Source organism: Centruroides vittatus, unplaced genomic scaffold (assembly GCF_030686945.1).
Source record: "Centruroides vittatus isolate TY-2023 unplaced genomic scaffold, ASM3068694v2 contig_459, whole genome shotgun sequence".
Lineage (NCBI taxonomy): Eukaryota > Metazoa > Arthropoda > Arachnida > Scorpiones > Buthidae > Centruroides > Centruroides vittatus.
Window position 1 is genome coordinate 842,939 of NW_027122255.1, and position 15,671 is coordinate 858,609.

A 15,671-nucleotide genomic window follows, 5' to 3' on the forward strand; every position below is an offset into this window, starting at 1 on the left:
TCAAATGCCATTTATTTCAAGGTACATTTTTTGATTTCTTCATAAAAAAAATGTAATTAAAGAAGAAAAAAAACAACTTCTGGCAGAATCAGGGGGTTGCATGTTCATTATATAGCAGGGGTGGGCAAGCAAAAGTGGGAGCCGAAATGTAGATTTTGCAAAATGCATGGGAGCCGCGGTTCTGTACTTTTCTATTCTGTACTGCAGTTCTGTACCTGGATTTTATTATATAATATAGAACAAGTATTGAATTTTTTTAATAAACATATTTTCACAAAATTGTGGAAATAAAACTGTAAAAATAATAATAAAAGGCAGAAATTAACACTTTCAGCAAGAGCCACATAAAACTCAAAAATGCGCAGCCGCATGCGGCTCTCGGAGTCGCATTTGCCCATGTCTGTTATATAGCAATACCACTAGTAATTGTGACCCAATCATTTATTTGGTAATTTTATCAATATTTTTTAAATGATTAAAAATAAAATTACAGCATTCATTACTGGTAATACTAGTCTCCAAATCTATTCCCCTGAATACAATAAAACAATTTGTTAGTCATTCGACCCACAACTGACAGAGAAGAGAGTTTATGAAAACAATGTAATTAAACATTTAGCAGTTTGTTGTCCTTCACAGTGGGGAACTGGCAGAGTCTATTACTTTTATGGGAGAAAATATACAAAGCTTTCTACTACCCTGAAGTTGAAAAATAATACAATCCCATGAAATTTAACAAATCTGACATTAATAAGTAAATGATGAAATTATTTACAGAGAGTTGATATTTGATAAGTTTAGTTTTTTGCTCTTATAGATCAAATTACAGAAATTATAAATAAAAATCTCATTTTTTAAAAATTAAAATCATAAAATTTCGCTTACAAAAGATCGAGATGGAACGCACGCTTTTCATTTTTATAATCGCTTTGTTTTATTAGACACAGATATTATTCCTATATAGATTTATTAATTATAATAAACATACATTATGTATAAAATTACATTAAAATAACACTGTAATTAACGTCTGAAATGAAAAAGTAATTGAATCGAGTCTAGCCTCCATATTAATTAACGTGTTGTTATGGGGGCCTAGTAGAAGCTGTAATTTTCTGGGGAGGGACACCAAGTTAACTGCGTGGGGGCCGGGCTGTAATTTTCTGGGGAGGGCACCAGGTTAACTGGGGGGTGTGCCCACCCATGCCCTTTCCTGGCTACGCCCATGTTAACGCGCCACAGTAATTAATTGATTACGTTGCATCAAATTAAATAATTTATAAAAATTGAAATAATAAATACGTTTATAAAATAATTGGCTGTATCTGTTCGCAATGATAACGTAAAACACACTGTACTTATAGTTTAGCATTTCCGATATTTCATTTATTTTTGAATTTTAAAATATAAGAAAAACAATTTTTTAAATAAAGTTTTACGCATCTATATCTGCAACTTTAGATAATACAAAGATATAAGAATCCATCAAAAACGTTAATTAATAATAATTAAAATCAAGAAAAAATATGTTTCTTTCGAGGTAAGGAAACTTGTAAAAAGTCAGGTACGTGATCACATGATGCCCGTCTCCCCACTTTGCGTAACCAAATGGTCGAGGTTGAAATAAAACCCCAGCAGAAGTAAAAACAAACATCGGCGCATGTATAGGACAATAAACTTGAACGGGAGCGAAGATGAGACATGACACCATGTAATTTATGCTAATTACTTTCTAATATTAAAATATTAAAATCTTCAATAAATTATAATTAAATTAATTTTTTGACTGAGTTCGACTAGAAGCATATCGAAAAGCTAGATTAAAGTGAAAATAGCGGTTTTTCGACGCTAAATATTTACAAATTAATTTTTTAATTTGGTGCCGGATTGACTGCAGCTGTTCGAATGCGCACGTGCATGAAGAGTTTTATAGTTTCTGTCGAAATGGAAAATGAAGGACACAATTAGAATGCAGAAAACCATGGTGCATGCCAAATATATAAGCACCCACTTAAAACCAAACTTTTGTCTTTGTCTAAAGATTGTCTCTACAGAAGTTATTAATATTTAAGATATTAGTTTAAAATCTTGTATTTCCTGGCACGAGATTCGCTCGATCTTTAATTTTACAGAGTGCTAGAAAGATACAAGCTTTGAAACGAGTGTCCTACAATGTTTTCTTTAATAATAACAGTAGAAATCAAATTTATTATCGAACAACAATTATTTTTTCGGTTTTTCTACGGTAGTCAAAAACGAGTAAATGTCATCGTTTAAGCTAAAGAATAGCAGGCGGTTGGGAAGAAGTTTGCTTAGCAACTTACTTCAGAAAGTATTGGGTTCTATACGATTTTCCGTTGCTAAAACATGAGTTTCTACTGTTAGTATTAAATAAATACAAATGCTAAAAATAATGCTGTATAAAAATCACTCTTAATGCCAAACTAGAAGTGTACTTATGTCTTAATGCAGCGTGATTATATCGAAGCGCCGCGGAGATCGGTATTTCACAAGGATACAAGCAAGGAGAACCCATGTGCAAATTCCTACAGCATGTGCAGAGTATCAAGCTTTGGGAAGCTCCTCGTTTTGTTAGTCTATATAAATGTAGTACACTACATGTGTATATGACAGTGCCTTATCATGTCGCGCACGGTCCATAAGGCATACGGGGATGTGCCGGTCACTATTTCGCTCCTGAGCACATTTACAAAAAAAAAAAATTCACATGGGAAGTGAAAAAAGCTAAAAAAGTGAGTTTTTCTCAGAGAAAGCTAAAAAAGAGAGGAGCTATGAAAAAAAGCTAAAAAAGCTAAAAAAGAGAGTCACTTTAAGCCCTGTATAACAACAAATTCTGAAGAAAAAGAAAAAGTTTTTAAAAATTAAGTGAAATTGCAGATTGAAAATTATAAAATAAATCATTATTTTATTTAAATGATGCTTTATTCTATAACTTTTCCAAAATAAATGCATAAATATGAATGGAAAAAAAATTACATTAATATCTGTATTTACAGATAATTAATTTTGATAAATAATAGTTAAACTGCTTAAAATTTGTTTTAAGTAAATAAAAATATGTATTATATTGATACAATTTTATTCTTAATCATTATAACCAACACTGTTCAATGTGTTACAAGGCAAAATATTTTGTTAATTTATTAATATTCTGATTAAAACAGATTCTTAACTAATTAAAATTGTATGTAGGCATGCATATATGTATGAATATACACACAAATATATATATAATTCATACTTACCAAACCTCACAATATTTTCTTTTAATCTGAAAAATAAAAATACAATAAAAACTTTGCTCGATATTTATTAAATAAATTATTAGTGTTAAAAAACAACATTGACATTAAACATAGTAAATTTCTTTTTTAATGCGTTCTAATAATAATCACTGTTAACGTAAATGCCAATTTTATTAAGATTTCTTTTATTAATATTAGTTTTACAACACAGTACTCTTTGTATTGAGTTGACTCAATACAAATTATATATAAGGAAATTATCTAATGATTATTTTAAACTACTTAATAATACTTTTTTATTACTAATGTTGAGTACTTTATAATTTATATTTTTAAAGATTACTAATTAAATTTGTGATCTTTTTCTGAAAATAAAAGTGAACAAAAAAGAAAAAATACAGATAGTTATTTTCTATTTCTAGAATATTAAAAAAATTTGTTGATTAATAGTCTTCCATGCTAATATTCTACTCTGGTGTGTTTTCAGAAATAAAATAATAAAATTGCTCCAGCCACTAACAACAAATAATTACAAGTCTTCATCATCAATATATGAAGATTAAAAAAAAAAAAAACATTATTTATTTTACTAGACTCAAGACACTTTTGTATTCTTTTATTATATTATAATAGAAATATTTCTTAATTTTTCTAGAAATAAACACAAATTTAGTTGTTATAATGTGTTTGATGTAAAATACTCATCCATATTTTTGCAATACAATAAATCTGAAAATAATTTAAATTATTTTCTCTTTTCATTTATATTGTGTAGATGCTTTCACTTCAAGCTATTTTAAATAGAATTTACTTTTTAATACAGGAAATTACTTATATATGCTAAACCCTCTGGTTTTTAAAGTTTTGACATCAAACAAGAGATATGTGGGTTTGACAAAATAACAGAGAAAGATGTTAAAAATACAGTAATATAAATTTAAGAAAAATGTGCTTCTCTCAAATTATTTCTCCTAGATAAAATATTTTTATCATAATAAATAAAGTAATAAGTGTAAAATTGTATTAAATTAAATACTAAATTATTTTGAAGTGAACATAAAATAAATTTATATTTGTGATATTTTCATTTAATTTAATCAAAATATTATTCCTCAATATTCATATAAGTAAAAATTTTAAATATAAGTAAGTAAATAGTTAAAATTTGAACTTACATGAATATTTGAAAGTAATTTTTTTTGTCTATTAGTGCAGAAAATATAATGAAATGTGTTTCCATTATTATATTCTTATATATATTACATATTATATTGAAGATACAATTTATATATTATCTTTTTATGATTGTTTTCTCAAATTAATTAATTAAAAAGTAGTTTTTCTTAATGTCTTAAACACAAATTCATTTAATATCAATACAAAATGATCAAATCTATATAAAGATAAATTTAAAAAGTGCAAATAATTTAATTTTTGGATGTTAATAAAATACATAATAAAAATTTTTGGTTATAAAAATATAATTTAGTAATAAAAGTAGGTAAAATTTAATTTAAAATAACAATAAGATAAGTTATTACAAAATCTAAATTCTGTTAGCTTGCTCAATTACATCAGAGAGCATGGATATTGTCACTTTAATACCTCTGTATATTGAAAACAAAGTCATAGACTCCCATTTTGTGCATTTAATGGACACTCATTACATTTATGGATTCCTCATCTCAATTAATGGAAAATGGCAAAGTTTTATCAAAATTGATCAAACGGATTTTGAGAATAAACACAATTCCATAAGCCACACAGATGTTTTGCTAATGCTATGTCTCAAATATTTAGATATCAGAATTTACAATAATCATCATTTTTTTTTTTTTTTCAGATTCATTTTAACAGGATAAATATCAAGAAATAATTTGTCAAAATGTTTCCTCTATAAGACTTTTCTGACTTGACATTAGATAAAAAATACTATAATTGTGAAATCAATGATTTGATGTCATCTGATCTGTTTCCTCTCATCACAATATAATAAAGAAAAAGAAACACTTGCTTATTTTTTAAGCTTGTTCCTTCAGCAATTTATAAATAATTAAATATTACAGCTGATGTTTTAAAAGAAAATTTAGTTACAAATAAAACTTGAAGATAACTTTTGGATATAATAACATGAATTTATCACATATCAATTAAAAAAATATTTGAATAATTTGATATTCATGATCTTTCCAAACAGTTTAAAGATTCCTAAAATTATAAAGTTCTAGAGATTATGTAATGGATTATAAAATTTTACTATGAATATTTGGCTACTTAGATAACCATATATACAAAACAATAAATATAAACATGAAAAATAATATTTACATAAAAATTTAATATAAAGCTGATTAAAACAAAAATTTATTTTCATAAATATTTTAAAGTAATATAAAACAACAACTAAACCTGAATTTTTAATAAAATCTGGCATTTAGATATTTGGTTTTTAATTAAAAGCATAAATTATAATGTTTTTAATTAAAAAGCAAATTTCCAAAGTAAATAAAATTTTCAATATACATTTTTCTAATAAAAAAATGTCTTTATTAAAGCGTATTTCTTAAACAAAAATTTGATTTTTAATTAAACACGAATAATAAATATGTAATTATTTTATATAAAATTGTTAAATCATACAATTATTGCATATTTTAAATAAATTTTTAAAATAAATATTAAAATAATTATAATAATAAAATGATGTATTTTAAGGAACTATCATATTTATGCATCTTGTCTGTTTTAAGTAATTATTATTTGTATTATTATATAATTATTAGTAATTATTGTCATTTTTTATTTTGATATTTGTTTATAAATTTCCACAATTTTCATTTTTCAGTTTAATTATTAAAAAATATAGTGTGTTTTTAGTAGTTCTGATGACTAATTGTAGCAATTAATAAGCAATAATGAGTAATACAAGTAATAGTAAATAAATTTTATTGCGTGTAAAAATCCTTTTCATTTCCTTTTCATGCTGTCTGTCTAGCTGTTAAGCAGTATTTAGATTTGCAATTGCATTCAGTTTTATTAGTATTAAGTAGATATAAGTCTTCCTACTAACAGCCACTTGGCACTAACTTCTACACTTAGCTATTCATGGTGGCACTCAATTATTAATGTTCTTTTAGACCCTTTGAGGGACTATGGGTTTGCAGCATAAAAACTGCATGCCAACATCAAACATAGTGCGTACTGTAGCCATATGTATGCCATTCAGAGGGATCCTACCTTTCTCTACTGTCTATCTCCTCTCCCTCCTTCTTCCCCCCTTTCTCTTACCCTCTTTTCTGCCAGCTAAACACTTCATGTACGGCTGATGTCTTTCTTGTATGTATGTATGTGTGTAAAAATCAAATAATACACTTTACATTCATGTAGAATTAAAAAACTAGCCATTAATGTTTTATGAAAACTCATTTTATGATACAGTGCACAAACTTTTTTAACAGTTTTTCATTTACTTTTATTATAGTTAATTATAAAAAAAAAGTAATTTATCTACATGAAATAAGTAAAAAAAATTATAACATTAATCATTTTTTACATACACACAGAATGAATTTTAATGTATTTCTATGAAATAATTAATTTTAACTTGCATGAATCTTTGTGTGCTTTGAGAATGCAAGTTCTCAAATCAAATCACAATTATATTTTACTTAAAACATATCAAAAAGAACTTATATAATCTTCATAAGATATAGCTTACTTTCGGACGGTAAGAGGATCACCATCATCTCCTTCTTTTCTCTCTTCCTCTTCCACTATAGTTTCCGTAAAATCATCTAATAATTCATAAAACCAATTATGTATTCTTGCTTTTATATTACAATACCAACCAAGGTCTGTGTCAAGAGATGGTTGAGACCCTGTTGGTGTCTCCAAACGTACTGAAAAATATTATAAAATTATTTCAAATTTTATTTCAAACAATACAGCATATACAAATAAATATTTAAAATGTACAGTACATAACTTCATTAAGTGTTTAAATATAAAAAGAACAATATATGATCATTCTAATTACAACAGAGCAAACCATTAGGTATGTTATAATGATATACTAATGATTTAAATTGTTAATCCCTATTCTACTGAATTTAATCTTAAGTACAACTTTAATCATGTCATATTTTCATTAAAAACTGAGTGAGTGATTTTGTTAATAAATTTCTTTTTTTGAGTAAAAGAAAGGTTTATACAGTAGACTAATTTTAATTTAGTCTACTAATTTTAAATTTTAATTTAATTTTAACTATTGCTTATCAACAAATTCATCCACTTAGTTATTATACAAATAAAAAAAAAATTTCAATGCTATCAAAACATTCTAAAAAGCTATACATTGGTCTAATGTAAACATGTAATAAGTTTTCTTAAATAATTAAAGAATTAAATAACAAAGTTAAATACTTGCAAACTGTAAATAATATATTTTATTTCACACAGTACTAATATATTCCCTCAGCACACCGGATTGTTTAAAAAACAGTACTCGCATCAAAAACCAATAACCAGTGCGAAAACTTCCAAAAATCAAACGTTTTTGACTCCCCTTCTGGGATCTTCGTCAGGCTTATTTATGTTTTTCGTTGAAACCAGATTCGAAGATTTTTAAAACTATAGCGTGCTTTCCTTCCAAATAATTTGTAAAAAGGAAGCAATTCACGCGCCGTTATGAAAAGATATAATCGGCCGATGGGGTCGCGTTGAGTGCACGTCATCATAAAATAACTTTTACTTGTGAGTATATTATTGCGTCATTCCCGATTCGTCCTCCAATAAGCACTGCATGCTGTGGAGAGGTTTTTTTCTTCTTTAAAATTAATGCATCCTGCATTGCAATCTGCCTTAATTTTAAAGAAGAAAAAACCTCTCCACAGCATGCAGTGCTTATTGGAGGACGAATCGGGAATGACGCAATAATATACTCATAAGTAAAAGTTATTTTATGATGACGTGCACTCGACGCGACCCCATCGGCCAATTATATCTTTTCATAACGGCGCGTGAATTGCTTCCTTTTTATAAATTATTTGGAAGGAAAGCACGCTATAGTTTTAAAAATCTTCGAATCTGGTTTCAACGAAAAACATAAATAAGCCTGACGAAGATCCCATAAGGGGAGCCGAAAATGTTTGCTTTTTGGAAGTTTTTGCACCAGTTATCGGTTTTTGATGTGAGTACTGTTTTTCACACAGTACTTTTGATTTTCTTTAAATTGAAAAGTTCATGGGACTATATTGTAGAATTAACACAGAGACACAAACTAAAACCTTTCAGTGTTGTATACGATAGAGAACCAACTAATGTTTTCGGCCTCCACTGAGGCCTTCTTCAGGTTGAGAACTAAAAGTCATCCCCACCAGACCACCAGAACGGTGTTACCCATAAAATAAATAACATACCTGTCGCGTTTCACCCCTCTGCCTGGCACTGTTCAAATTCTTCGAACAGGTACCTCCATGCATGCGTGACCAAGTCCCCGTCCTTAAAGTTGATGCAGGTGTCTTTGACGCTGGCTTTATATATCTCCCATGCCTCCAGGTGCCGTATGTGATCGTAACAGAAGGTTTTAGTCTGTGTCTCTGTGTTACGCACTACAGTGTTATTAGAAGAAGTCATTTATTATGTTATTGTAAAATTAAATTGACATTGATTTTTCAAGAAGCGAAAATTATATGTAAAAGCATTTGAGCTTTTTAGATCAGTTTCAGTTACAAATTCTTGTAACAGAATGTAAAATTAAGTTTTGTAGAATAAAATAACAGTTTAAATTCAAATTAATACATTAATAAAAATATTAAATTACAATTTAAAATTAATCTAAATAAAACTTAATTACAAAATAAAGGAATAAAAGTAACCAACAATAAATGAATAAAATTAATCAAAAATAATAAAAATTAAATTTGTACATATAAGATTTTAAGTAAGATAAACATATTATGAGGTTATAATCTTTTAAGTAACAATTATCATCAAGGTGCAAAAATAATCATAACAGTAAACAAAGATAAGCATGTATATACAACTTTTATGATTTTTGATTGTTATTTTAATCTCTTCTTGCTTATGGAATTTTTACAGATGTATTTTAGTATATAATTTTATATTTAATTCATCATGAAGAACATATTTTTTAAATCTTGGTCTTTCTTTCATAATTTCTCTCCTACATACTAAATAAAACTTTTTCTACCAATAAAACAAATTATTTTTATTTTAATACTTAAAGCTTCTTCAGATACATAAACTGTACATTTTAAAATAATCTTATAAGGAGACCCTATGGCTTTGGGGAAACAGATTTTGATGATCTTTGGTTAGATGTAGTACACCATGTGAGTGTACTATCTGTAAAATACTAAAGTGCAATACTCAAATATAATCAAGAAAAACGAACTTAAAGTTTTCTTTAGCACTTTATATATAAGTTACATGTACTTTCGCTTGAGCACGCTGTGGAGCGAGTAGTAACACTCCTGACTCATACGCTTGCGTGCTTGGGCTTGATTGTCTTGTTGTGTATACATTTTTTTAATTCATATATACTTATAATGTATTTATTTATTTACTCATTCATTTATGTTTTATTATTTATTGATTTTTTAAAATATTTTTTATTATTTATTCATTTTAATTTAATTTCTACTATTCCAAGTCTAATATTTTTACTTTGAAAACCATCTTTTTTTAAGTTGAGAGAGAGCTACTTATGCCAGATTTGAACATGGGTCTAGAGTCTTTTTCACTCACTCTTTAACCGTTCGTTTCTGAATTTCGACAAGAATAGACGTATTTGTACAGTGAAATTTATTTTGAAAAATTATTTTATAATTAAAAAAATGTCATCAAGCAAAGCAAGTTCTTCACATTGTGACAAAAAAAACTGTTGATGATAACTATTTATACAGTGATGTATTGAAGCAGCGGCTAAAAGATGGAGTAGTGTACTACAAGAGTTTACTTTTTGAAAATAATTTAATTGCAACAACATCTTCTGATACACTACCTGAAAATGCTATGCTGATAGGCACAGAATTATACAATAATACATTGGATACGTTGAATGAAAAAAATTTATAATTGTTGTCCAATATACAAAAAAGGCAAAAAAGATGAGTGTAAGAATTACAGAGGTATTACTGTTACATGTACATTCAGCAGGATATATGGAAAATTATTGAAATATTACTTAGAAGGGGAATACAAAGATATGGAAAATGAGGAACAAGCAAGTTTTAGGAGTGGAAGATCCACACTTGATCATATTTTCTGTGTCAGACAAATAATTGGAAAAAAAGTTGTTAGAAATCAAGCTGCACATTTATTATTTATTGACTTAGAAAAGGCATACGATAGTATACCAATTATAAATTATGGCAAGTATTGGATAACACAACAATAAATAGGAAAATAATAAATAATATTAAAAAATTATATCATAACTCTATTGTTAAAATTAAAATAGCAACAAGATTATCTTAAGGATTTCTGGTTACTAAAGGTTTATGCCAAGGTTGTTGTATTTTCCCAACATTATATAAAATTTACATTCAAAAGGCTATGGAAATATGGAAGAGAAAATGTAGTAGTATGGGTCTAATGGTTGGAGACAATACTGTATATACATTATTATTTGCAGATGACCAATTAGTTATAGCTGACAATTATAATGATTTAACATATATGACAAGAAAGCTGAAAGAAGAATACAATAACAGGGGACTAAATATAAATATGGAAAAAAACAAATTATATGGTAACTGGAACTGAAGACATACATGATTTTTTTTTTTTTGAAAAAAAATGGAAAAATTGAACTGATTAAAAGATGTGATGACTAAATATTTGGGAACAAAAGTTACTAATGATGGTCGGATGGAAATTGAAATTAAGGACAGAATTATGAAAGGAAGATCTATGATAAGAATGTTGAATGGAATCTTATGGGATAAATCTTTAAAACAACAAAAATAAACATATATAAATCATTAGTTCTAAGTGTGATAACATATGGAACAGAAGTGTGGGTATTAAATTCAAAATTTAAATCTAAATTGGAAACCACAGAAATGGACTTTTTGAGAAGATCTGCTTGATGTTCAAAACTAGATAAAGTAAGAAATGAGGAAATTAGGGAAAAAAAATGGATTATCAAAACTTTATAGTTGATTATATCCATAACAAACAATTAACATGGTATGGCTATATTCGGAGGATAGAAGAAGGTAGATGACCACAACAGATAATGAAATGGATTCTGACAGGCAGAAGGAGGAGAGGAAGGCAGCAGACCACATGGATAGAAGAAGTAACAAAAGCTATAGAACACAAAAGGACTGACAGAGGAGGATTGTCAAGACTGAACAGAATGGAGAAGAAAAGTTTGGGCACAGGAAGATGCTTAAGCATTATTAACCTGTACAATAATAATAATGTTCAAAATATACAAAAATTTCATTAGTGTGCAATTCCATTTTATATAGATTCATTTCAATGAAAATGCCATTTAATCAGTTTTGTGATTTTTTTTTTTGTTTGTTCTGTCCAGTTCTAATGGAACTGCAAGCAGTCTAAACATTCACTTAAGTATGTTGCTATGATAATCAAGAAAATATAATCTATTGTTAATGTGCTATAAAATCTGTACAATGAAAATCAGATACTATCTTTTGGAATATATACTAAAATGATTATTTTTTTACTATCATCATCAAAGACTATTATTTATTGTTTCTAAAATTCTTATTTTGTTAAATAAACACTGAAAAATAAAATAAAATGAAATAATAAATGAACAAAAATGACATACATACAATCTTTATCATCTTCTGTAACTTCTTTTGCTACATCAATCCATTCTTCTTTCTCTTGAATTAGAGGCATAGATGTTTCACCTACATCTATCGATTTACTTTTTTCACTATGTTTATCTTTTCTAACAAATCTTCTTAATCTAATTGTATAGTAAACTCATGAGACATTTTAACCATTTTTAATAAAATAAATATACAGTAGAAATTCGATTTAACATTTTCCAATTTAATGCATTTTCATTTTTAATGTACTTTTTCACAAGTCCCTTCAAATTTTCATAACTCATAATGTTAATATTACTGCACTTAGCATCTTTTGATTTTGCATAATTTTGGGATTTAACACATTGAAAAATCATTACATTTCAAATATTGTTCTTCAAAAATATAAATATATAATATATATATATATATATATATATATATATATAGACACACCCACACTGTATTTTCATATTCAGATGATCAGGAGCATTATATAAATTCAATAAATTATCAAAATTATTTCACTACCTTGTGATAGTGAGTAAAGCAATATCACGTCAATTTTCACTATAGATTCTGTGATCCGAATACAGTATTCCTGTGCAGCTACAAACCCAAATATTACGGCAACAACTACAAAACAAAAACAAAATAAATACTTGTTGCTAAAAAAACATTAAAGATGCTCCACGAGGTCAATAATGTGGGTTCTCATTTGCTGACCTGGCAAAGAGAACTCAACATTAAAATAATGATTCTGCACACAATACTAAAAAACAGAGAAAGCATTGAAAAGACAGCAAGTGTGTTTTAGGCCTGTATAAAGAGCTGAAAATATGTCAAAGCAAGCCCATAGTTGGAGCTGGAAGTATGTTTGATGCAATGGTTCAATCAACAGTGTGTAGCCCATATGGAGTGTGTTTGCTGGTATTTAATGTGCAATAGAAGTGACTATATTGAAAAAAATACGTTCCTGTTTCAAACTTAAAAACTGCAGTGATGAAAATATATCAAATCTTCAACAGGAAACAAATAAGTATCCTTGATTATTTTCAAAGGACAGCTTAATTGTTTATCTTTTTTTATTTTTATTAATAATTATTCTTTATTGTATAAGGCAATAGCCTGTTACGGAGGGAGTTACATTCCTTATATAACATTCTGTAGTACAATTGAGTTCTTCTAATTATTTACAAAGTTTATAGCATAATTATATATATTAATTATAAATCGAGTTGTTGCACTATGAAATAAGTTATACATCACGTCTTCTGATATGCAATTATTTAAACTCAACAAATCAAATTTCTTCCTTAGCTCATAGCTCTTCTCGCATTCGCAAAACAAATGATACTTTGAAAAGATTTTATTACACCTAGGACATAAATTATCGGAATATACATAAAACTTATTATTTATCATTAATATTTCTTTGTTCAGCCGTAATTGAATAAAAAATTGCTTCATTCCAAAAGGTAGGTTCGATAGTATATAATTATTAATGTTTGGAAAGTCTAATAGCAAGCTATACCAGTTTGGTGTTGAACGTGAACGAATATTTTCTACATCACGTGACAATAGAATGTCAAAGATGTTCCGAGTTAGCTGACCACATAGTTCTTCACTTAAATCTGGCAAGTAAATAAACGGAGCTATTGAGAACCCAAAGCTGTTGATCACATTTGAAAGTTGAGCTACTCAATTTCTCTTGGAATATTTCTGTACAGATTTCTTACAGTTTATCTTCTTGTAAAACATTATATATTGTATTGTATGAAACAAAGCCTTTTCCAGAAGTTTTATATTTGTATTTTTCTCCCAGTCCTAATATATATTTTTTCTTCACTTTATCCATATAAATTTGGTATGAATTTAAAGATCTTTGGCTTTCATGTATTCTGCAAATCAATGTATTTTTTCACCTGCTCATTGAAAAACATTGAATCAAGTTTCTACTGTATATTCAAGTAAGTTATAAATAATAAATATTTTGTATAAATTTTATATCGTATTATGTTGGTCAAAATTCAAATTAAACATATTAAAAATATTAAAAAATTATAAAATTAAATTTTATCTCAAATTTAATAGTTTAGAATACTTAAAAGAATTTTTAAAAATTAATATTCATATATATTGCATTTAAATTAAATGTTATTACGAAATTGTTAAATTGCATCTTTAAAATGCATTCAAGTAATATGGCTAATTAAATGAGATTCAGCTAAAAATATAAATATTTATATTTTTAGTTAGGTCTTTAGTGAAATAAGAATTTTAAGCAAAATAATTCTGATGTATTACATAACAGTATAAATAACAATCTTTTATATATATTCTTCAATGATTTTATTATATAAAAATAACTTTAAATTAAACTAATAATTCCTCACAGCCAATGAATTAATAACTTCAAAATAATTTAGTTCTAGAACTAATACTTTTTAAAAATGTATTACATTTAATCTAATTTTTCATTTATTCTTGTTTTTTATTCAGTTTTGAAGATGAATAATAAGCTATTCAAAAAATCTTAGTCAATAAAAAAGTGTAGTGATTTCTAAAACTAAGTTATTTTGAATTTATTAATACATATACGAAGTGTATCATTTATCAATGTTTCGTTAATCAAATCTTTATTAAACAGCTCTCTTCCCTTTAATAATATTTAAACTGCTAAAAAAATTAACGATTAAAATTAGATTAAGATTCTTACTAGTTTGTTTAATGTGAGGATGGTTATATAGGAGTATCCCTGCCCGGTGGAGACTGGAGACTTAAATCCCAACTTCTGTCCCAACCCAACAATCCTAACTCAATACCAGTGTGAGGTCACCAATGTGGGTTTTGCTCGTCCGACCCTACTTGCTTAGGGGTTGACCTTGGGTGAAAAGGTTATGACCCTTGCTTTGCCCGTGATCTGTCAGGATGACACAAGAAAGCCTTTTTAACGTATGGGGGTAATGGTTTGCTGGATGCAGAGAGACTCACACAGAGACCATTTTTCCATATTAACACGTTTATTTATATAAAAACATGCTTACAATAGAAACAATAATCTGTCCAGCAAAAAGATAGCATCCAAATGATGGAGAGTCCTTCCCAGGAACAAGTGGAAAAAAAAAAGGTTCTCCTGCATAGGTTGTTGAGAGTTTTGCTTTAATCGTTTGGAGGAGGAGTGGTAGCAAGGTCATTGTAGCACAAGACCACGGAGTTCATGATGTTCCGTTGGGAAGTTAATTCCCTAATTCATCTCGTGGAGTGGGAAGTTTGGTCCCAGAAGTCTTCTGCCATACTTGGTTTGTTTGCCTTTTCCCCTACAATCCCGAGCTGAGTCGACAGGATTGTTTTCTCCCAACCTCCCTGTGTCCTTGGGCTTTTATATCCTTTTTACCTGAAATCCCGAGGTTTTGGTTGGTCCGAATGATGACCCTGCGGCCCGAACTCCCACATCTGGGCCGTTCCCCTCCAGAGCCGGGTCAAGCCCTTCCCCGGATGACAGACCTGTAAATTTTACTCTAACGTGTTTTTCTGACTAAGAGAAGTGCAACTGGGACCACTCAGTTCCGACTGCTGGCCCCTCCATAGG

General features: G+C 27.9%; 1 protein-coding gene across 3 annotated transcripts in view; it reads right to left on the minus strand.

Annotated features, from left to right (window-relative positions):
- LOC136977433 (GRAM domain-containing protein 4-like) overlaps positions 1 to 15,671 on the minus strand; it is a 147,831-nt gene that overhangs the window by 83,399 nt on the left and 48,761 nt on the right. For all 3 annotated transcript variants that reach the window (XM_067272920.1, XM_067272919.1, XM_067272921.1), the window contains exons 5-7: positions 12,098 to 12,237; positions 6,985 to 7,165; positions 3,267 to 3,292 (exon numbers count right to left, since the gene is read on the minus strand). In XM_067272920.1, the coding sequence (XP_067129021.1) occupies positions 3,267 to 3,292; positions 6,985 to 7,165; positions 12,098 to 12,237 (347 nt within the window). The remainder of the gene's footprint in view (positions 1 to 3,266; positions 3,293 to 6,984; positions 7,166 to 12,097; positions 12,238 to 15,671) is intronic.